This window comes from Eutrema salsugineum, unplaced genomic scaffold (assembly GCF_000478725.1).
Source record: "Eutrema salsugineum unplaced genomic scaffold, Eutsalg1_0 scaffold_13, whole genome shotgun sequence".
Lineage (NCBI taxonomy): Eukaryota > Viridiplantae > Streptophyta > Magnoliopsida > Brassicales > Brassicaceae > Eutrema > Eutrema salsugineum.
This window is the reverse complement of record NW_006256885.1, coordinates 1,897,406-1,918,426: the sequence shown is the minus strand read 5'-3', so window position 1 is coordinate 1,918,426 and position 21,021 is coordinate 1,897,406. Positions and strand designations below refer to the sequence as shown.

Genomic DNA, 21,021 nt, shown 5'->3' with positions numbered 1-21,021 from the left:
CAATATATATATAATTTTACAATGTAGTTTTCCTTTTCTTGTCAACAATATATCACTCTTAGCAAACCCCTTTTCAAAAGAAGAAGAGGAAGAAGTATATATATATATCTTATATTAGAAAACTTTCGACGTCAAAAAGTAACATATGAACTGTTAGATCATATACTTATTTTGGACATATATATATATTCTGTATCTGTATATTTATTTTATTTTTTTTCCTAAGAAGAAAAAGTTTGATATTTTTCTTTTTGTGGAAAGAGGAGGAAGAATCATACAAATGCGGACTGGTCTACTTCAGCGAGATCCACAATGACATACATTGGATATGAAGAATATAAACGAAGAAAACCATAAACTGATGACGCCTTGCTTTTGCTATACATAAAATCTCAATCGTTTCCATTGGAATTCTAGAGTGTATCTCCTTTACCAAATCCCGGGAAAGTTCAGAGTTCATTGTCATTTCAAAATTGAAATTAGGGTTTTAACCTTTCACGCTTGCCTATATATTTTATTTAGCTGGATACGGTTATATAGTGTCGTCACATGATACGTCTTCCGCTGCCTATATGTTTTTTCCCCTTTAGTTTTCACAAAAATAATTGTGTGAATGTTTTTATTCTATATTTGGGGCATAATTTTTATCAACATTTACGGTGTCATTTTTTATTTTTCACCAAAATTTTAGAAGTATTTAAATATTTTCATATGTTCAAACTAAATTAAAAAAAAAATCTTCAAAACTAAACCATGGATACTTGGAATAATGCACTTACATTACATGGATAAGCAACGCTCATCTCGGCTATGCGGGGCATACTCTCCCAACATATGTGAATTGACACTTTGCATAATTAAGTTATATAGTCGCGATAAGACGATACCGTTGCATATCATAACCTCAATCGCATAGGGTCCTACAATTATAACGACACATATAAAATTCAAATCATGCACATAGTCCCATGACGTAGGTCATTTACCTTTTCTTATCAGAACCCTCCCACTACTTCGAGTGAGAGGAGAATGTATGGAGAGAATAAGAAAGTGATGCAAAATAGACTTACACATTTCACACTTAACATTAACAGGGATCACTTCCATTTGTCAACCACCTATCTAAGGTGAATTATGTTCATAAACGTTGGGCTTAAGCCATAGTTTACCCTGCTTATGCTGTGGGTCGGGTTTGTGTTAATCCAAATATAAGGTTGGGTCTAAGAACGCTCAAAGACATGGCCCAAAGTTTGATCATATATTCCATCGGTTTTTGGAGAATAAATTTCATTTTGTCTTTTCGGAAACATGTTATTTTCTCAAGAGCACTTGCCATATTTGGAAACTGGCGAAGGAATTGAATCCTAATCTGACAAGTTCACCCCATGCTAGATCAACGAAGACATTCTCTGAGGAATGAACCTTCCCATTCCTCTCTCCATAAAAAAGAAATCGTGGTCGTGGTCGTGGTAATAGTCTAATAAAGGTGGCCGAGGCTAGCTATTTCGTTGAAGATGGCTCTTATATAGACCGATGCCGGAGATTTGGTATTGATTAGTCCAACTTTTTGCACTAAGAGCCAATAGTTCAACTGATAAAAATCTAATATTACATGTTAATATTACATGAAGATTTGATATATGATTAGTCGATGGTTCGGGTGGTTCTAAAAACAAAACTAATATTACATGTTGTGATTTTGGGCCTCGAGGAATTACGGGCTTAGACCCAAAATATAAAAACTTTTATAATCTAAACTTTGCAATTGTGCAATCTAAATTTATGTAACCTTTAAATTGAAGTGCAATCTAAACTTTTATAATTTATAAATTGGAGACATTTACAACGAGGTCAAAAGTTTAGATCAATCTATTACTATGTGATATTTTCGAGAGGGAATTACGTCGTTTTCCCTTAAAAAAGCTATATGACTTCGTGTCTTATCTATAATCAGGTTCTTACGAATAAATGAATATTCATAAATAATATAAAAAAAACAAAATGAATTGTGTAATGGATCTTAAATCCGTTCTAGACAAAAAAAAAAAATTCAATGGTTTTAAGTTGTTGCTCTTTAGAAATATGACTTTTGTACCAATTCTATCCATCTTGGTCTAAATCAATGTAATTTTAACTTTAGTAAATATTTAAATTCTATTAATAAGCGACGACTGAAAAAAAAATATGAAAGTCTAAGTAATCGAATTGACGGAAAGTTACCAGACGTAATTAAATTAAAATGAAAAAAATTCATTTGTTGATAAGAAATGTAGGATGGGAATTAATCTATAATTCCATTTGAGAAAACTCCTACCATATCTATAAATCAATCCAGTTCTTCTCATCAAATTACCAACAAAGTTTTTTTTTTTGAGAAAAAAATTACCAACAAAGTTTTTTTTAAAAGACTATTTAATTTAAGAAAAAAAGGTCTCTTGTTGTAAGTTCAGATCTTTCTCTTCAGTCTTCTCATGTTATTTCCATGGTTGGTCTTTAAGAAATTTTACCGTTTTCTTATATTTAATGCGTTTTTTTTTCGAAATTAAGCTCGATTTGTCATGTAGCAATCATGATTTGTCGATAATCACATTTCTCATGCCTTATTGTTACACTCTCTAAATACGTGCGTATATATGTATGCATATAAACGCACATATATTTTTCTACGTGTATATATATATATATATATATGCACCAAAGCAACACACGATCTCTACAAGATTAGTGGATCGATTAGTTTTAGATCTGAAAAATAAAAACCATACTTTGTTGATCGATTTTGCATAATCATCTCTGTAAGTGTATATCAACACAACACATATCGTGCATGCCCATTTTCATTTGTTTATGGTTGTTTATATTATCCGCGGAAAATGTTTTTGTCAATCATAAAATTTGTCTGAATATTTTCTAACATATATGTACTCTTATTGATTTTTCTTCGAATTTTCTGTAGAGAAAATATGGAGAATGAATTGGATTTAACACTGAGGTTGGGTCTGCCGAGTCCGGTTGTTGAGACAGAACTGAGCTTAAACACTTCCAGCACTAATCAGGTTTTGTTTCATTAAATTTTATATATTTTAATTCTTCTTCTGTTTTTCACTATAATTGATTGATGTGGGCATGAATAAATATGAAAAAATCGTACACAGTATCTGATGAATTAATCGTAGACATCTAGTGACAATAATCACAATCTCACTTAATATTCATACCAAAAAAAAACATTCAACTTCTCTTTTACTAATTTACTTGAGAACATTTGAAATTTCATGTTTATCATAAATCAGAAAGTTTTTGTTTTCCTTTAATTTAAGTTCATTGAACTATTATTAAATTCATTAATCTTAATTTAAAAAATAAAACGCTAACAACCACACTGTCTTAAAGGTAACAATAACAATTAGTGGGAAAAAACATTAAATCCTTATCATCATTTCCTTTTGACAGTTAATTTCCCATTATAAGTTTATAACAGCGATACATATGGACAATTATTACATTAATATGCATTAAATGCTCTACTTAATTAAAATTTAAAATTAAACCAAAAGCAGGGGATCATCGTCAACGGTGGCCGCCGAGAAAACAACAACGACGGCGGAGAGATTTACCGTCGCCGTCGCATTCTCCGGGAAGAAGATAATGCCAACGTCCATATCAGATACTACAATCTAATCTTCAACCACTTTGCCGGCATCGGCGAGACCTTGAATTTCAATCCTTATCCGATGCCTCAGTCTCCGTCTTCGTCGTCGGTTCCGGCGCCGGCGAGTTCTACGGGGAGTGACTATGTTCTGATTGATGTTCCTGCTAGGAGAGCACGTCGTAATAACTCTTTGGTGATTGAAAACGCTCTGGACGCAAACGCAGACGTGAAGCGGCGTCGCGGCTGCGGTGGCGGTTGCGGTGGAAGGATCGACGGGACAAGGAAGTGTACGAACATGAACTGCAACGCAGTTACCACTCCTATGTGGCGAAGGGGTCCACTTGGTCCCAAGGTATTTTTTTTAATCTCTAATTTTTTTCAACTTATTTGGATATTAATTACTTTGCTTAAACCTAAACTAATTGAATGGTTTAATTGGTAAAATTGTGTTTCAGACTTTATGCAATGCTTGTGGGATAAAGTTCAGGAAGGAGGAAGAGAGGAAATCCAAAAGGAATTGAGTGATTGTTGTATTTGAATTTGATTAAAAATAAAATAAAGAGAGAGAGATTAAATGTATGTTGTTAATTAGGCATATTTATATGTCTCTGATTAAGCTTTGTGAGAGGAAAGCTAAATTTTGGAGATTAAAGAAAATTTTAATGAAAGGCCGATTATTTATAAAGGGAAGATTTATGAATTTGCAGCTATTTATTGAAAAAACAAAATATAGCTGTGGATAAATTCTATAACGAACCAAAATTATTACATCGATAATTATACAACGGACAAATTTTCCGTTTATTTATACGTCAAACGAATCTTCATACAACACGTTGAAAACTTCATTTAAATTTGTCAACATTAATCTGCAAATTAATAATAAGCAACTAATCCTCTTTTAATAAACATATTATCGGATTTATAAAGTTTTAACTAAACGATGCTAAATTGCTGCTGATTGCATTAATTTTTTTATAAAATTAAAGCATCCAAACTATTTAATTTTCATTCAAAGAAACGAAAAACTTGTACAAAGTGTTTGCTAATTCTCTCTTTTATATATATACTTTTTTTTGTGTCGACAACTGCATTTCATTCATAAGAAAGAGATCTTACAATAGAATTATAACTGGATGTGCCATCCGATCTACTAAACCCCTTAAAAAGGCGTAACTAATGTCTTAAAGAGAGTATTACTATTACCCCCAACCAAGTGTTTGAAATTCTACCAAGATACACTTGAAAACCTATAAGTGAATGCAGAAACCTAAAGAAAACTAGCCAAATACTTTGATCTCTAATTATAAAATACTATAAAATAACAAATTTGCATATTATTTTGAAAAAAATAGAGGAGAAAAAACAAAATTTCAAGTAAAATATAATTTCTGTCAAGTTTTTGGGCTTACGTCGTTAAAGCATTGGTATACAGAAATGCTGTGCTTTTTCTTCTTCTTACCATTTTAAAATGAAAGAATTACAAATGGTGTTAGAATCCTACATTGGGAAATTAAAGGGATTAACACTAATATATAAGGGACTTGGGCCTCTCCACTTATCGCAAATTGGTTTTAAGTTGGAAACCCATGAAACTTAACATGGTATCAGAGCCTCGTTTGTTGACCCAATAAGGGTGGCCCAAAAATGGTTTATTATCGGTCTTAAAGTAGAATTCGGTTCGAGATGGGCTGATAAAAGCCATCATCTCGAGGGGGCATGTTAGAATCCCACATCAGGAAATTAAAGAAACTAACACTAATATATAAGGGATTTGGGCCTCTCCACTTATCACCAATTGGTTTTAAGTTGGAAGCTCATGAAACTTAACAAATGGTTTGTATGGTTAAAATTGTATATCTATCAGGATAAGATTTTGGTTGATAAACTAAAGGCTGGTTATATATAGAAATAAATAGATTCAAAATCTAGTGATGTTACAACTGTTAAATAAATATAAGCATGACTTTGTAATTTTACTAAAAAGGGACATTTTTCTTTAAACCGATGTAAATGGTTTTGTTTTGTTTGTGTTCAAGTTGCTGCATATATTAATGATAATTATTAGTCGGAGAGCCAGTTATAACTGCAAAACCAGTTACATTGGTATTAGAGAAAGAAAAAAATTGGTCAACAACATATTATTGCAAGGAATTCACTTATTTTTGCTTCAATGAACATACAATTTAATATTGAATCAACAGGAAACGGTTCTGTTTTTTTTTTCTTTTTATCAATATGAAAAATATTTTTTTCATAAACGAATAAAGTGGCAACATATGAACACAATTTTCTTATGTAGCACTTCGGAGTTCAAAAAAGGAAAAAAAAAGAGAGAAAAAAGGTCACTCTAACTTCTAAAACCCATCAACCAAAATAACAAAATCCTAACCAGAGACAATCCATTAGATGTCATAAAGCATGCTTACTAATTACTACCAAAAACCATAAGCTTATATAAAACGCTGCTTATGTACCCCAAAATGATTAGTCAGAAAAAGAACATAATTAGCAATTTCACAAACCATCTTCAACACTGAGTCGCCTGAGCTTGCTTTTCTGGCGTATTCCATCATCTCTGCTGTCTTCATTGTTGCCTTCGATATCAGGAGAATCTTCTACAACGTTTTCTTCTTGAATCACAGAACCTTTGTTCCTCAACAGCGTTCTTATTGGTGTTGTCTGAGAATCTTGTGAGACTTGTTTTGATGCCAAGTCACACGCAGATGGAGGAACTTGAGTTTCCCTATGTGGCATCAGCTCTTCTCCCACTACCACCATTTCTCTCATAAGCTATGCAGGAATCACCAAAATCCCAAAATCAATATATACCATTTAAAGAATTATCGTTAACCAAGGAAACAGTATTTTGTACCTCCCAATCTTTGTAATCATATCTAAATACGAAATGGTTGTAAACGACCTCCCCTGACATCACCAGGTTTGCTCCAGGTGCATTCCTTGGCACTGAGGACATATGAAGAAAGTGAGATAAAGTGTGAAAATAGTTTTTTTGGGGTTATAGGATGAGATCAAAGACCAAAACCAGACATGAGGGAAGAAAGTTATATCTTACTGGCAAAATGAGAACCATTTTCATCGACAATCATCTCAACTCGTCCATCTTTCACCAAGAATGATAGTGCAAACAGATTCTCTACTGTTTGTGCAAATGATCTCCTGTTGAGCACTAAATTTTCAATCTTGACACGTTTGTTTTTCCGCAAGATGTTAAACATTATTGCCATGTTATTGTCCGTATCAGTTTTCTTTTCAGCTTCTGTATCATCAACCTGAAGGAGGAGGATATGACAAGTATCCATATCAGTTTCCTTCCTAATTAGTAATTAACATTCAATCATAGTAACAATTGACAAAAATGCAATACATCAATTGCAAACTAATCCATATCAAGCATGCCATTCCAATTTGTAAAGAGAAAGACCATTACACGCAGCTTGGTATGCAGAGTAAACCTAGAGATGCAGCAGTTTGGGACATAATATATACACTACACAAGTAGAATCAGTCACAAACTAACGATTACTGGAGAATGCAAATCAGTTCTCACCTCCTCTGGCTTAACACCTGCACCAGGCTTTGAGCGTTTTCTGTATCCCGATGATCTTTTCCTTTGTTTCAATTCAGTATCCATAGGACCCATCCTGAAAGAGATGCAGAACATAAATAAACAAATATTACGAAGTTTCCAAATCAAGTAAATAAGTTCATATCCTAATAGGTAACAAAATCTTCACTTCATTTGTTGATAGAGAACTCACATTGTTGGAAAACCACATGAAACCATGACAGCAGAGCAGACAGCAAAACCAATGTCCTTCCACTTCATGGACACTTGCGTATTTTCATCAGCATCGATCCCTAAAGAAGCCTCCCCAAACCCACGGATCAAGGCGTTAACAAACTCAGCTGGAGAAACGCCACTAGCAGAATGGGATTTCACAGATGAAACCACTGTATTCGCTAAGTCCCGAAGCGCCTCAGCATCTGCGATTTGCTCTCTAGGCTTATGAACTGCGGAAAAAATTGTAATCAACAGCACCAAAAGAAAACACTTTTTTCAGTAATATACACAACATAAGAACTCAAATGCAGGAAGATAGGGAAACAAACCATAAAAATCACAAATTTACTGAGAAATCGGAAGAAAAAAAAAGAACTTGATAAGCAATGAAGCAAAAGACTATACCTTTCTGATGCAGATTCTCAACCTCGTTAAAGATACGATTAAATTTATCAGAATCAACCGTCATCAAATCATCTCTAGAATCTGCAAAAATAACAGTAAGGTCAAGAAAAGAAAAACAAAGCAATCGCAAAGTAGAAAGACGTAAAAGAAAGCGACAAAAAAACCATTAATCTTGCGACTGAGAGCGAGGTACTGAGATCTTAAAGCCCTCCGATCAGAAGCTCCATGTTCGTCTTCCTGAGTAGGCGGCTCATGAGGCCGTACAAAGCCAGCTCCGCTCTTACTCTGCCTCTCCTTCTTCACAGTCTTACGACTCTCCGACTCATCGGATTCTCTTCTCCCGCCGCGAGCTCCGGTGGCTTCAGCCTCTCGCTTTACCGAGCTCCTCATGATTGGTTTCCAGAGGGAATAAATAAAAATCTGAATAAACGGAAAGTGGAAGGAAGAGGTTAAAAGAGAGGAAAATAAACCCTAAACGGCGAGTAGGAGATGAAGAGATAGATTTTGGGGAAAGGAAGGAAAAGACGTCGATGGATTTTCCCGCCGAGAAAAATGGTTTTGGTATTTTCGAAAAAGAATATACTGTAGAGAGAGAGAAAAAAACAAAAAAAGAATTTTCCTGAGACTCGAGTTCTCGTGCCCTGGAAGTCTTTGCCCAACTTGCCTCGCCTTTTGTTATTCTTTTATACCATTTTGTAGGGGTGAGCAATTCGATTTTCTGGTTTGGTTTCGGTTTAGTTTATTACGATTTTACCGTTTATTGGTTTTACGAAACCATACATATCAGTCTGGTATGGTTCAATTTCTCCGGTTTACTGATTATTGTAAAATTGAAGAGTACACCAAATCGAAGGTGTTTTCCCAAAATTAACAAGCACATAGACTTTTTAGGATGAAAATTTTGAGTCTAACTTTAATGTTAATGTCTTCAAGAATCGATTAAAAACTCTCTAAAAAGACAATTTAACGTGATTAACACTATTAATTTAACACTCTTGTCCGATCAGATGGGTCTGCTCGGCGACGTGAATTGAATACGAAAGTTCTGATCCGGTTTAAGGCCTCTATTGCTGTCAAAAGCAAAGAAAAGCTGCGTTTCGGACACAAAAGCAAACACATGTATGTATGGTGGAGTTAACTCATTCCTAGTACTTCTACAGAAGCAACAATGGTTGAGTTTTGGGCCAGTCTTTAGGCTTTTACCTATAGCGGCACCGGTTAAGGCGGTTTTGATAACGTTGACCGGGTCTATGATCCCATCTTTCACCATATCCATATTGGCACCATGAAACAAAAACGCCAAACATATTCAGAAATTGATGAGCTTTGCGTTTTCTCAAACTCACTACAAATCTAACCTGTTTTGAGATGTTAGAAGTATGAAAAAAAGGTATTTTGGAATACCTTGTATCTGAAGAAATGTTTTTTTTTCCTTTGTTTTTTCTTTTCTTTTGGGTGTGTTTGTGTGCTCGTTCGCTGGTCGGTAGGAGCACTGACCCAAGCTCAAATACCAACTAGCCACTTGCAACAAACACGTTCAATGTCAAGTACAACTCTCAATATAGTCTTTTTGTAACAAATAATTATCCACAAGCCAAACTTGAAAGTGGTTCGCGTAAAACACATCAAAACTTTTCAATCAACAGTGCTTAACAAAGATAAACGAAGGAAAAAATTAAACTTTTCAGTTTTTAACACAAAAGAAAAAGAAAATAATTAAGAAAACTTAAAATTTATATATAATGTGTTTCGTCCCCAAGTCTGGGATGTGTAACTAAAAGAAGCTGATGATGAGAGAATTTCACCAGCCGAGACAAAGACACACAGTAACATAGAGTTTTAGAGACTCTTACAAACACATCACAAGCGAGAGAGAGAGACAGAGAGACGTGCCCAGAAAAATATTACATGGTAGAGTGAATGTAAGACCACAAAAGATAAAAATAAAAATAACTGAAGATGAAATCTACTACCAAGACTTAGAACCATATGGACACATCTTGCTGCTTCTGCTGCATACCATCCATCGCTCCTACCACTCCAGGCATTGACATATCGTCTCTGTAGTCGAATGAAGCCAAATCAAACGGTGTAGAATCAAACACAAGCTGAAACCTGTTGCTGCTACTGTTGTTGTTGTTATTGTTATGAGCAGCTTCAAAGTTGTTGTTGTTGTTGTTGTGTGTAGCGTCGAACTTAAACCCATTATTGTTTCCTTGGAAAAACGCTTGGTTGTTGTTGTTGTTATTAACTCTGTTTGGGATGTTCAAGTCTTCAAAGAAACCTCCTTCGACCATGTTTCCTTGGAACTGGAGGTGTTCTTGATGATTCTGGACAGTTGGCTGAAGCAAAGACACGTTTTGAGTTTCCATGACCATAGAAGTTTGGTTGCTCTGGACATTTCTGTCGTACATGGACATGAGCTCGGAGATCATCTTCTGTCCATCTTCAGGAACTCCAATACCGGTCAAGTCGATTGGTTGAGCCACCGAGTTCACTGGCCTTGGCTGAGAAAATCCAACTACAGGTTTAACTTCATTGACATGGAACCTGGATGCTGCTGCTGCTCCATACGGTAAGCAACTCCCTCGGTTTGGACAAACCAACTGATGGTTATCTCTTGCGTTCCTATCAATAAATCCCCTGCTGATCTCGCTATGCGCACATCCAAGATTCTCGCATGTGAAAACAGTTCTGTCCATTATAGTGTTCAGATCCCTGTTTGGTTTCCTCTTCCTCATGAATTCCGAGTTTCCCGACATGACTTCTTCCTTCACAGGGAACTCATGGATTTTACCAGCCATGGCAAAGCTTGAAGGATTCATCACTTTCTCTGGCTTGAGCTCTTCAACTTCATAATGAGCCTCCTTCTCGAAACCTTCAACGTCGTATTGAGTACTATCATTCATCAGAAGAGAGCAACTTCCGCCAGATAAAGAAACTGGAGGGCAGGACTCAGGGTAAAGCTCTCGTGCCAAAGACTCCTCTTGGTTAATAATGGCCAGCCAAGTAGCACTCTCTTTAGCAGTCATCTTATCCTGCAAGCACTTAGATTGCCTCACGAGCTTACGGATCTTGGCAATATCAGGAAACATATGCTTGATAACCGCAGTCAAAACGCCGACTTTCCACGCCTTCTTCAAATCATGAGGCTTCTTGTAAGGAGCAGGACCTTGATCTTTAGGCAAACCAAGTTGAGGCCACCACTCTTCTTTCCCGTTAGGCCACCATGGAGGAGGAACTCCTTTCTCCAAAGGAAACCTTCTCTGAGGAGGATCACAGTGCTGCATCAACGCAGACAAAAGCGATCCAAGAGTCGTGTCTTGAAGCTCTTGCAAAGTGTGTGGAGTCGGTCCAATAGGATTGTTACCTTCATGAATCCCAGGGATATTGTTCTCCGCTTGGTACTTGGTTATAGCCGCAGGACCGTTACGATCGAACCTGACTTTATCTTTCCACCACTCACGGAGATTATCCGATGCACCGGTGACAGGTTTTCCATTCTCAGGGATGATACCGTAAACAAAGCCCTGAGCTTTACACACTTCCATCATCTTCAACATGTACTTCAAGATCCCGTCTTGAGCTCTAGACATTTTCTTCCTCCTCGCTTGCTCTTGAGACTGCCTCTGCTTTGCAGCATCGACTCCTTCCTTGCTCTTGTCCTGTTCCTTGAGACGTTTAAGCCTCATTTTGTCCCTCCACATCCTCCTCTCCAATTCATCCACATCGATCTCGTCGTCGGTATAGTCATCTTCAACGATTGAGTCCGGTTCAGCCTGTGGTGCTGGACAGAAATCAACTTCTCCGAGAGACCCGGAAGAGAAGAAATCCATGTTCCCGCACATTCCCATCTCGTTGAACATCATCGTGACTCTTCACAGTAAGACCAGAACCGATTAACCTGTAAGAAAAAAAAAATCATTACATAAATCAATTACGTTTTCTCAATGGAATCATTAGAGAATTTTTTTTTTCATTCGAGTCTAACACAAAACAAAAACACAAACAATCAAATCAAACCCAAAAACCAAAATGAAAAAGGGCGGTTTTTTTTCGTATTCAATCACCGGTTTAAGAATCTCTCAATTAAAAGAAGATAGATGAGATCGTATATTGTCGTCTTTAAGAGTATCAAATTCTCACTCCGAACATAATCAATCTACAGATTCGATTTCCAAAATATGGGATGAGATCCTAAGCCTAGAACGACAAATAAAATCCAGCGAAGATTTGGAAAAAATCGAGTAAACCCCCAAATATAGAAAGGATCATCTCTGAAAAGAGAAATAAAATTCAGCGGGAAAAAAAAAACGAGGCTTAAAAATGTAAAAATCGGGATATATCCTATAGATCAACAATACTAATATCTGAAAAAACAACAAAAAAAAAAAATCTATAGTGAACAAAAATTCATCAAAACAAAACTGGAAACTTTAGTATTTCCTCATCTACGTATTTAGATCGCGGAACCACTAGTGATCTGCAGTAAAACCAATCGATCTACCAAAACCCCCGAAGAAGAAAAAAATCGGAGAAATCAAACATCGTCTTCAGTATCAATAACCAATAGATAGAATCAAGTAGTTACCTGGAGATAAACAGGCAGCCCAATAGAAATGATAGGAGTAAAATAAAAAAGTCTCTGACTTTCTCCTTTCTTGGTTAAGGGACAAAGAAAGAGATGATGATAAAACCCTAATTCACATCAAAAGCTCCCCGAAAAGTTAGAGACGAGATGAAGATGAAGGAGAAGAAGAAGAAAAGTCGACGAAAGATCACGTGGGTAGAAAGCGACTTTTGTTAATTGCGTTTCTTGCGTTTGTGGAGTCTCTGTAGATCAGGGAGAGAGAGGGTAGAATATATATATTACTATTATTTTTTTTTTACGCAAAATTCATTTAGTGACATTTGATTTTTCATTATTAAACTAATTTCAGAAATAAATAACAAAGCGCCTTTTGGACACTACTCACTGCTCCTCGTTGGGGGTTACTTTTGTACACTTCCATTTTCTTTTTTTATTTTTTATTACGCGGTATGGATTTAAATGTTTTAACACGTATAATTAAATGCCGCGAAACAACAAAATACGTTATTTCTCTTCATTTTTTTTTATTATTCTCGATATAACATTATCCATACCTCAATTAAATAAGTTGCTATAAAAAAGTATGAATAATATTTTACATCGTATTACAAGCGAAAACTTACGTCATCGACAACTATTATCGATTAGGACAACAAATGTATACTCTGGAGAGGTAAGAAAACATTTTAATAAGTTTTCGAGCTCTCGATTATTATAACTAATTATTATCACGTTCTCCAACACGTTTGTTGAAACGAACCAAACAGTGTGTTAAATTTTATGCTTTCTTTTTGCACTTTTCGAGCCTCCTAAAATCCCAACAAATAATTATAAATAAATAAATAAAAAACACAGATCTAAGTGAAGAAGTGGACTGAAAACTCGTTGAAGAGTAGTAATACAAACATTTTACAAGATGAGTCTGAAGACAAAAGTTGGACTGTGAAGATCAATGAAGTTGGAGGTGTTGGGATTCAAGTGTTGGAGATAAATAGTTTCTCTGGGTTCTTCACTCACTCCACTTTGTGTTGCATACTCTAATGCCATCTCGTAATCCACCTGAATTCACCAGATGAGATAATGGATTCAGCAAAAAGAGAAGTGATGATACAGAAGAAACTTAAAAACAGAGAGTGATTGTTGCAAAAACCTGTTCCACATGCTCAGCAAGCTTTTCTTTCAATGTTTCTTTTGTGATTATGCTTTTAGACACTTTCTCAAGCATAGCTGTCTCTTCCTCTCTGTAACGCTTTCTCATTGTTGTATGTTCTTCGGTCATTTGTTTTAGAACATCGTACACTGCACCCGTTGCATCTGGGATGTATCTGGAACATTCGGTTTTTGCTTAGTTTTTTGTTTTTTTCAGGTTTTGGAGCAAAGACACGACTCACTTTAGGAAGAAACTTTTTTTTCCTACCTGCTCAAACTGCGCTTTCGCTCTTGTTGTTCGCGGGCTTGTATTCTCTTAACTATTTTGGATTTCAGTTGGATGCAGCATTGTTGAATCGCAGACTTGATGGAAGAAAAAGACCAAAAGTTAGCTTTAACAAGTTGCAGATAAAGGTCGAAAAGTCTTAGGTTACCTTGACTGCAGTAGCTATCTCACTGATGTCATCTCCTATGTATTCTTTCCCTGTCCCTTTGAAAGGAATTTTTGTACTCACTATGCTCACAAATACTCCTATTTTATCTTGCGTCTGGTTAATCTTATAGCTATTCCAACTGCAAAGTTTTTCAATTCCCATTACTTAAAAAGGTTGAGAAAGATACCGAATTATATGAGATAGAGCAAGCTTAAGAAGAAGTCTCACTTGATTCTCTTTAAGGCTGTTCTGGTGACAACATCACCTCCTTGTTCAAAAAGGAGAGGAATACGGTTTGCAAAACGGAATATGTTGATCCCCTGTCATTTCAGATAACACAGATTCCCAAGAAAATTCATAATTAAAAGATATATCAAGAGATCGAGATAGATTATAAAGGATGTCAAGAAGATCATTTTTATTTCCTAAGTCGAGAAGCTTGTTTCCAAATTTTTGTTTATCTTTCTTCATGGTTCCATACTTCCATGATTCAGTTATATGGCAACACGTAAGAACAAACTTAACCCCTTGAAAAGTCTCATTTGAATGTGTTTGCAAGCTTTGCTAGGAATGAATATACATGAATAAACAAAAGGAAGATATGACTTGCCTGTTTCACATCTCTTCCACCCACACTAACACCAGCTTCAACAATGAAAGGATGACCTTCAAAGACCTGAGCACTGAACATAGTTTCCAGGAAGAAGTCAACACTTGAGAGAAAAAAACGCTCAGATTAACGACAAAGAAGTTAAAGCTTGCAGATGACATTTATAAAATAACTTTTATAGCACTCCATATTTAAAACAGATGCATTTGCAGAAAAATGAGGGTTGCAGTGACAACCTGCCTGAGTGTGTTGCCACCATATCTGGATGCAGCTCCTTGATAATCCCTAGACGAAGATTGTATTCTCCTGCAGGGCTAAGACACTATAGGAGAAAAACGCAGAATAATTAGAGCTAGCTTTCGCAATAATTCAGATGCTCAAACAAATTAATCTAGACTCGAAAGAGATACATGGATGATAAAGCAGTTCCCAGTGAACAGTTAAGAGATATTAGTTGCTTACATCACCACTTGGGTCGTCGAATTTAGCTTGGCGAAATAACTGATGTATGCGTACCATTTGCTGAGATGTCACAGATTTGACAGCCATGTTAGGGCTGAAATCGGGTCCCATTTCCCCTGAATGAAAAACAAGCATAATCGTGACAAAATTTGACTCAAGGGAGCATAGGCTTAGTAGTATAAGAAGGGTATCGATTATTTTCTTTATACTATAACCGGAAAACTAAAGCAGAAAAATGGATTCCCGGAATCAGCAAACATAATCCTGACATGTCATACAGAATCTATTAACTGGATATCAGATCATTTCCATTGGCCAGGTAAAAGTAATGCATGTGTTGCAGATATATTAGACAATTCCAAACTTCGATATAACAAACGAGACCAGTGTCATACTTACCAATTAATCGCGCTGCAAGGTTTTTGTTAATATTCACAAATTCATTCTGAAGAAACTGCACAAGCGTCTTTTTGGAAGCGTCTGTAATAAGGCGCTTGATAAGCAGCAAGTCAACTGACGAAGGATGGTGCTTTGTCTCGATAGGAATTGGGGGCATCACATCAGTCCTTCGAGTAAACTTTATAGTGACATTTTTCCTACATTAAAAAAAATTGAACAACGTAATAATTCTGGAAATAAACAGATATAGCTATGTGACAGAGCAGTAAGAAGACAGAGAAACAGATATCATACTCGGGTGTCTCTGATATAAATCTAAATAGAAACTGCGCATAAGGAGTAATAACAGCCATTTGGCGCATATAATGCAAGATCTTTGACTGGAAAAGAAAAAAAAAAGTGTTAGACAATTGTACACGCACACACATCTAAATAAATAAGGTACAGCAAAAGGACGATCTACACCACGTACTCTGTATGTTGTCCAGTTTCCCTCAATTACCACCTGTATTTCGGCACCATGCCATATCTCTTTGTTGGCCTTCTTTTCGTGTAGATGAATATGAGGAATGTTCCTGAAAAATTCAATCATTTGAAGACCATTCTTTGACGCTGAGCTAAATGAGAAGTTTCATAAAGATTTGAAACAGCCAAAGCATCCATGGCTATAATCATGAGAAGAGTGGAAACTTCGAAGGATTCTTGGCGATTATCATTACATGCACAAACATAATCAGTTAAATAGATATCCGCTTTCAAGAAGCCGTTCATGTATTAAAGGGGTACCTGTGAATATCAATATCCAGTCTGCAGAAAGTAACATAGTTTTGACCCTTCATAGATGAAGAGATCTCTATGGGGAGGCCTGTACTCATTTTGGACCAAATTAAGGCCTGCATGCAAGGAAAAAAATAGAGAAACTAGAAGAGTTAAAAAGGTTCTCTAGGAAAAGTTTAGATATGAAGGGCAACATTTCAGATATCAAACATGCCATATCAGAATCAAAAGAAGCAAAGGAAACAAACGAGAGCCTGAGATTCAAAATAAGAGAAGAGACAAGTACCATCTTTGCACCCAAACCAAACTTTCCACGTGTTTGCTTCAGTCCATACTTTGTACCAGACAAAACTGTAAGAAGAAATAATATTGAATTTAGCCTCGAGATAAAAGCTTACTATAGTAGGTTGATATGCCAGACTAAATTAATATAAGTGAGGGTGGCCATAAGCTTTTTACCTCTCCCAAACATATTTGGGATGTCATCGTGTGGCATCCCCTTACCATTATCCTACATTATGATCAACTTAAGTCATGTCTCAAAAAATGCATAAGAACATATTAAGGATCTGCAGGTACATATTTGTATATTTAATATTACAAATTTGTATGGCTGTCACTACCCCTTGAAACTGAAATTGCACACAGAAATTTCTGGTGAATAAAACAAAAATGATTCAAATGCTCACCTTACATGTGACCTTGTAATACGATGCTTCCCCACGGGCCTTTAAAACCTTTGAGACTCCAGGCTCTTTGTTTTTCTTTCCCGATGCCAAATTTTTTGCTTGTATCTCACTGGCACGAGCTTCCTTTACTAACCTTTTCTACATAGCACGAAACAAATACAAAAATTAGAACTGTCAAATGATCTGTCTAATCCATAAATAGATGGGTACTGACAACCTAGAAGATTGCAGAAACTTCTTGAAAATTAAATCAAAAGCTACTTAAAAGCACAAGGATTTAACCAGAAAGGCTGAGAGTAATAAACACAGAGTTCACGCACCTCACGGGCCTTCTCTGTCTCATAGTCATCATACAGCTGCGTGTCAACACGTTCCCGATCGATAAGACCAATCATGGAATTAAACTTAGATTTTACAATCTCTTCGCTTCAAAAACAAAACAAGACAGTCAATTTTACAGATGAGAAGAAACCTGGTCAAGATGAAACAACAACATTTCGCGCAAAGTAATTGTCTTTAAGCCAAACTAAGGAACGCACATTGTTACTTCAACTTCAGGGAGCTCTGAAATCGACTCAGCAGAATCAAGAGCATTTTCAACAAGCTCTCTCACTGTAGTATAAAGCGACTTCCCTGGCTGAAAATTAATAATTCAAGAATTCATCATCAAACAACTCCGATTGAAATTACAGAGATGAAAAAAAGTAATGAACCATAGATCATAAAAAGGTCCATCGTTATACTAGAACCAACAAAACCGGGACTCACATTATCAAATCCAGCAATGTTCTTGTTCTCCGCGAAAAACTCAGCTGGAGATTCTGCAAATTTTTACGAATCCAAAAAAAGTATCGATTCAGCTCAATTTTCCACCCGGAACACGAAATTACACTCGAAAATTGCAGATAACATTGCATTACTTTGCTTGAGAGTGCTGCTCTCTTTACTGTTCTTCTTCGAGCTACCCTTCTTCTTCGTTTCAGCTGGAGTATCATCGCCAGCCATGAAAACAAAAAGATCGAAAACAAAGAACAAAAAGTTGCAGAAATGCAAAATTGAATAAGATAACAGAAATCTAATCAACCAAATCTTTCAGTTCCGATCAAATTCAAAGCAGGATCTAGGGTTTATATGAAGGAGGGAAGTTATGGAAGTCGATTAGAGTCAAAGAGGATGGTTGTAGGGGCATATTGGTCATTCTCGCGTGAAGCGATTCCAGTTCAAACTGCGTCTGGACAAGCTAAAATGGTTAGCGTTTGCGTTTTGGACAAGCGAGCGGTTTACGAACTTACGATAAATTGACGTCTGCGGTTGAGTATAACAGCAACTGTAATTTGTTTGGATCAAATACAAAAAATTTCTTAAACGGAGATCGACGAGAAAAATTGAAAATGACGAATCCTTCTCCTCCTGCGATTGCTATTCTCGGAGCTGGAATCTTCGTCAAAACTCAATACATTCCACGGTTGGCTGAGATCTCCGACCTCGTCGTCCTGAAAGCGATTTGGAGCCGTACTGAGGTAAACACATTCAATTCTCCTTTGCCATTTTGAAAGAGTGAAACTATCGTGTAGTACGTTTTTGCTTGATTTGGGAGATGTTTGATTCGAAGTGGCTCGATAAGCTGATTTTTGAATGTTGAGATGATCAACGAGGAATCTTTAGCTGTTTAAAAAATGGAGCTCGAATCTTTAGCTATTTGGTAACTTTGGCGATTATGAATTTTTTGGTTACGGTTTTTGAAGGAATCTGCAAAAGGAGCTGTGGAGGTAGCACGAAAGCATTTTCCTGAAGTGAAGTGCAAATGGGGAGATGAAGGTCTGAATGAGATCATTCAAGACAGTTCAATAGTTGGTGTTGCTGTTGTTGTCGCAGGACAAAACCAGGTATGTTATTGCAATACTGACGAATGCATAGGATTTCAATTACTGAAATCGAACTTTTGCTGCAGGTAGAAATGTCACTGAAGATGCTCAAGGCAGGAAAGCACGTCCTTCAAGGTGATCATGTCCACTTCATTAAATCATCTTAAAGAACTGCACTTTTAGCTCCCTTTGATTTGCTCAAACATGGATAATTGGCGTTCTGCTACTATTATTGAAATGTGAATGAAATTTTGGATAATATGGCTGTCTTGATTTTGGTTTCGCCTTACCATTGCTAATCAAGAGCATGCTTTGAATTTTTTCCTTCATTAACAATGTTTTTGCTACTTGGAAATGTGTCCCAACTTAAAACACTAAAGATTTTTCTTCTTTCTTGATATGTATGTTGCTGTCCTGGATCGGTTTGCAGAGAAGCCAGCTGCTGCGTGTAAGTTGGTCACCCCTCTTGTTTAAACCAGCTTCTCATGTTGTTTGAGTTCCATCCATCCTTGTTAAATGAGAAATGTGAAGGATTGCTCTGGCCCAGAGTCATTTTCTCTGGTTATTCCACACTAAAGTTTTCCTTTTTTTAAAAATGTTATTTTTGTTGCAGCCATCAGTGAGATAGAAACTGCAATATCAAGCTATAGAAATATTCCTGCTGATTCCCCATCCCGTCCAATCTGGGCTGTGGCTGAAAATTATCGTTTTGAGCCAGCTTTTGTTGAGGTAAATGTTACTTAGTGTGTCTTCTTGGCACTTCCGCTTGGGCAAGTGACATTGTGCTTGAAATGTATCATGATTGCTTTCGGCAGTTGAAGAAACTGGTAGCAGAAACTGGGGATATGATGAACGTCCAACTTATTATTGAGGGGTCAATGAACAGTTCGAATCCTTATTTCTCAAGCTCCTGGAGGCGAAATTTGGGCGTACGTAATGCATCATCTCTTGTCACATTCTTATTTTGTCAGAATCTGTTACATGTTCCTAGCACGCTGCTTTCTTAGACTGTAACTTAAGAATCATATGGCTCCAGATGCTATCATTCTGCTACAATAATTTTGCTTAACACAGAGACATTTCCATCGCCTATATATCTTGAAGAAACTGCGTTATCTGTTAATATTTGCCATAATCTCTTCATTTGCAGGGTGGTTTCATTTTGGATATGGGCGTGCATTACATTGCAGGGTTAAGAATGGTACCATACAACTTCATTAAGTAATAAGCTTCTTCGATATCCCGATGTTGGATCCCAAATATGATGTATTGGTTTGTCATGAGCAGCTTGTTGGATGTGAGGTAACATCAGTCTCAGCCACCACTTCCCATGTGGATAAGACTTTACCTGCACCAGACAATATCACATCAAACTTGTAAGTGTACACATCAGTCCCTGTTTTTTTAGCACACTAATTTCACATAAATGCTCTAATCCAGGACGTTTCTTTGCTCTATAGTCAGCTCGAAAACGGATGCTCTGGAGTTTTTGTTATGGTTGTGTCTTCAAGGTCTCCAAAGGCATGTAGTAAGACTTAGACGTTCTGCTTTTGAGAGCGCTTTAGCCTAGGAACCATAGTTTGTCTCACAGAAATCATATGCTTCAGATATTATGGAGAGTCGTAGGACTAAAGGGCACTGTTCAACTTGAGCGAGGAGTCCAAGATGGCCGACATGGTTACATGGTTTGTATACTTTAACATGTGACAAACTCAAATATCCTTTTTTGCTTTAAACTATTCAATTCAAATGACTGTGATCTTCTGAACTTTTCAGGCCACGATTTACGGTGAAGGAGGGACCTCGAGGACCATCTTTTACCCGTTCAGCGGAGTGACTGAAGAGCTAAAAGCGTTTTTTAGTGACATTTCAGAGACCTCAAAGGTAATCCTAGAATCTTGGCAGGAACTCAAAACATGGATATTTTATTATCAAAACTCTCATGATGTGTCTCGATGGATTTGCTGCAGAATGAACAAGAGCCTCGTCTATCATACGTGGAAGGTGCTCATGATGTTGCTGTTCTTGAGGCAATGCTTGAATCTGGTGCAAGAAACGGAGCTGTAGTTCCTGTTACTAAATTCTAGCTTTAAAGCTTCAATAATTATGATACAGACGTCAAGAGACCACCAAATCTTTGTTGGAATAAAAATTTTAAACTCTAATATTATTTTGTAGCCAAT

At 36.5% G+C, this 21,021-nt stretch overlaps 5 protein-coding genes across 5 annotated transcripts; 2 read left to right on the top strand and 3 right to left on the bottom strand.

The window, feature by feature from the left end:
- The first annotated feature begins 2,716 nt into the window (after positions 1–2,716).
- On the top strand, positions 2,717–4,294 carry LOC18024583 (GATA transcription factor 29). The gene is made up of 4 exons (XM_024159910.1): positions 2,717–2,795; positions 2,957–3,056; positions 3,561–4,004; positions 4,108–4,294. Exons 2-4 carry the CDS (start codon positions 2,964–2,966, stop codon positions 4,171–4,173), a joined length of 603 nt encoding a protein of 200 aa, XP_024015678.1. The 5' UTR covers positions 2,717–2,795; positions 2,957–2,963; the 3' UTR covers positions 4,174–4,294.
- A 1,875-nt stretch (positions 4,295–6,169) lies between these two features.
- LOC18024582 (non-structural maintenance of chromosomes element 4 homolog B) lies at positions 6,170–8,252 on the bottom strand. Its single transcript, XM_006406289.1, has 7 exons — positions 8,027–8,252; positions 7,863–7,943; positions 7,435–7,687; positions 7,224–7,317; positions 6,729–6,945; positions 6,528–6,619; positions 6,170–6,445 (listed from the first exon to the last, which is right to left on the bottom strand). The coding sequence occupies exons 1-7, from the start codon at positions 8,250–8,252 to the stop codon at positions 6,170–6,172; spliced, it is 1,239 nt and encodes a 412-aa protein (XP_006406352.1).
- Positions 8,253–9,588: 1,336 nt separating this feature from the next.
- Positions 9,589–12,686, bottom strand: LOC18024168 (protein ETHYLENE INSENSITIVE 3). The gene is made up of 2 exons (XM_006406288.2): positions 12,454–12,686; positions 9,589–11,766 (listed from the first exon to the last, which is right to left on the bottom strand). Exon 2 carries the CDS (start codon positions 11,729–11,731, stop codon positions 9,842–9,844), a length of 1,890 nt encoding a protein of 629 aa, XP_006406351.1. The 5' UTR covers positions 11,732–11,766; positions 12,454–12,686; the 3' UTR covers positions 9,589–9,841.
- Positions 12,687–13,311: 625 nt separating this feature from the next.
- Positions 13,312–18,085, bottom strand: LOC18024167 (DNA topoisomerase 6 subunit B). The gene is made up of 19 exons (XM_006406287.2): positions 17,894–18,085; positions 17,742–17,794; positions 17,513–17,610; positions 17,294–17,399; positions 16,974–17,111; positions 16,744–16,795; positions 16,571–16,635; positions 16,294–16,400; positions 15,980–16,082; positions 15,802–15,887; positions 15,508–15,704; positions 15,109–15,224; positions 14,883–14,968; positions 14,647–14,719; positions 14,265–14,356; positions 14,037–14,175; positions 13,871–13,965; positions 13,604–13,778; positions 13,312–13,512 (listed from the first exon to the last, which is right to left on the bottom strand). The coding sequence occupies exons 1-19, from the start codon at positions 17,976–17,978 to the stop codon at positions 13,363–13,365; spliced, it is 2,016 nt and encodes a 671-aa protein (XP_006406350.1). The 5' UTR covers positions 17,979–18,085; the 3' UTR covers positions 13,312–13,362.
- Positions 18,086–18,304: 219 nt separating this feature from the next.
- On the top strand, positions 18,305–21,020 carry LOC18024166 (uncharacterized protein YMR315W). Its single transcript, XM_006406286.2, has 12 exons — positions 18,305–18,493; positions 18,719–18,859; positions 18,925–18,973; positions 19,269–19,286; positions 19,452–19,567; positions 19,654–19,767; positions 19,989–20,039; positions 20,126–20,214; positions 20,299–20,359; positions 20,446–20,523; positions 20,615–20,722; positions 20,809–21,020. The coding sequence occupies exons 1-12, from the start codon at positions 18,365–18,367 to the stop codon at positions 20,923–20,925; spliced, it is 1,071 nt and encodes a 356-aa protein (XP_006406349.1). The 5' UTR covers positions 18,305–18,364; the 3' UTR covers positions 20,926–21,020.
- Position 21,021: the final 1 nt, after the last annotated feature.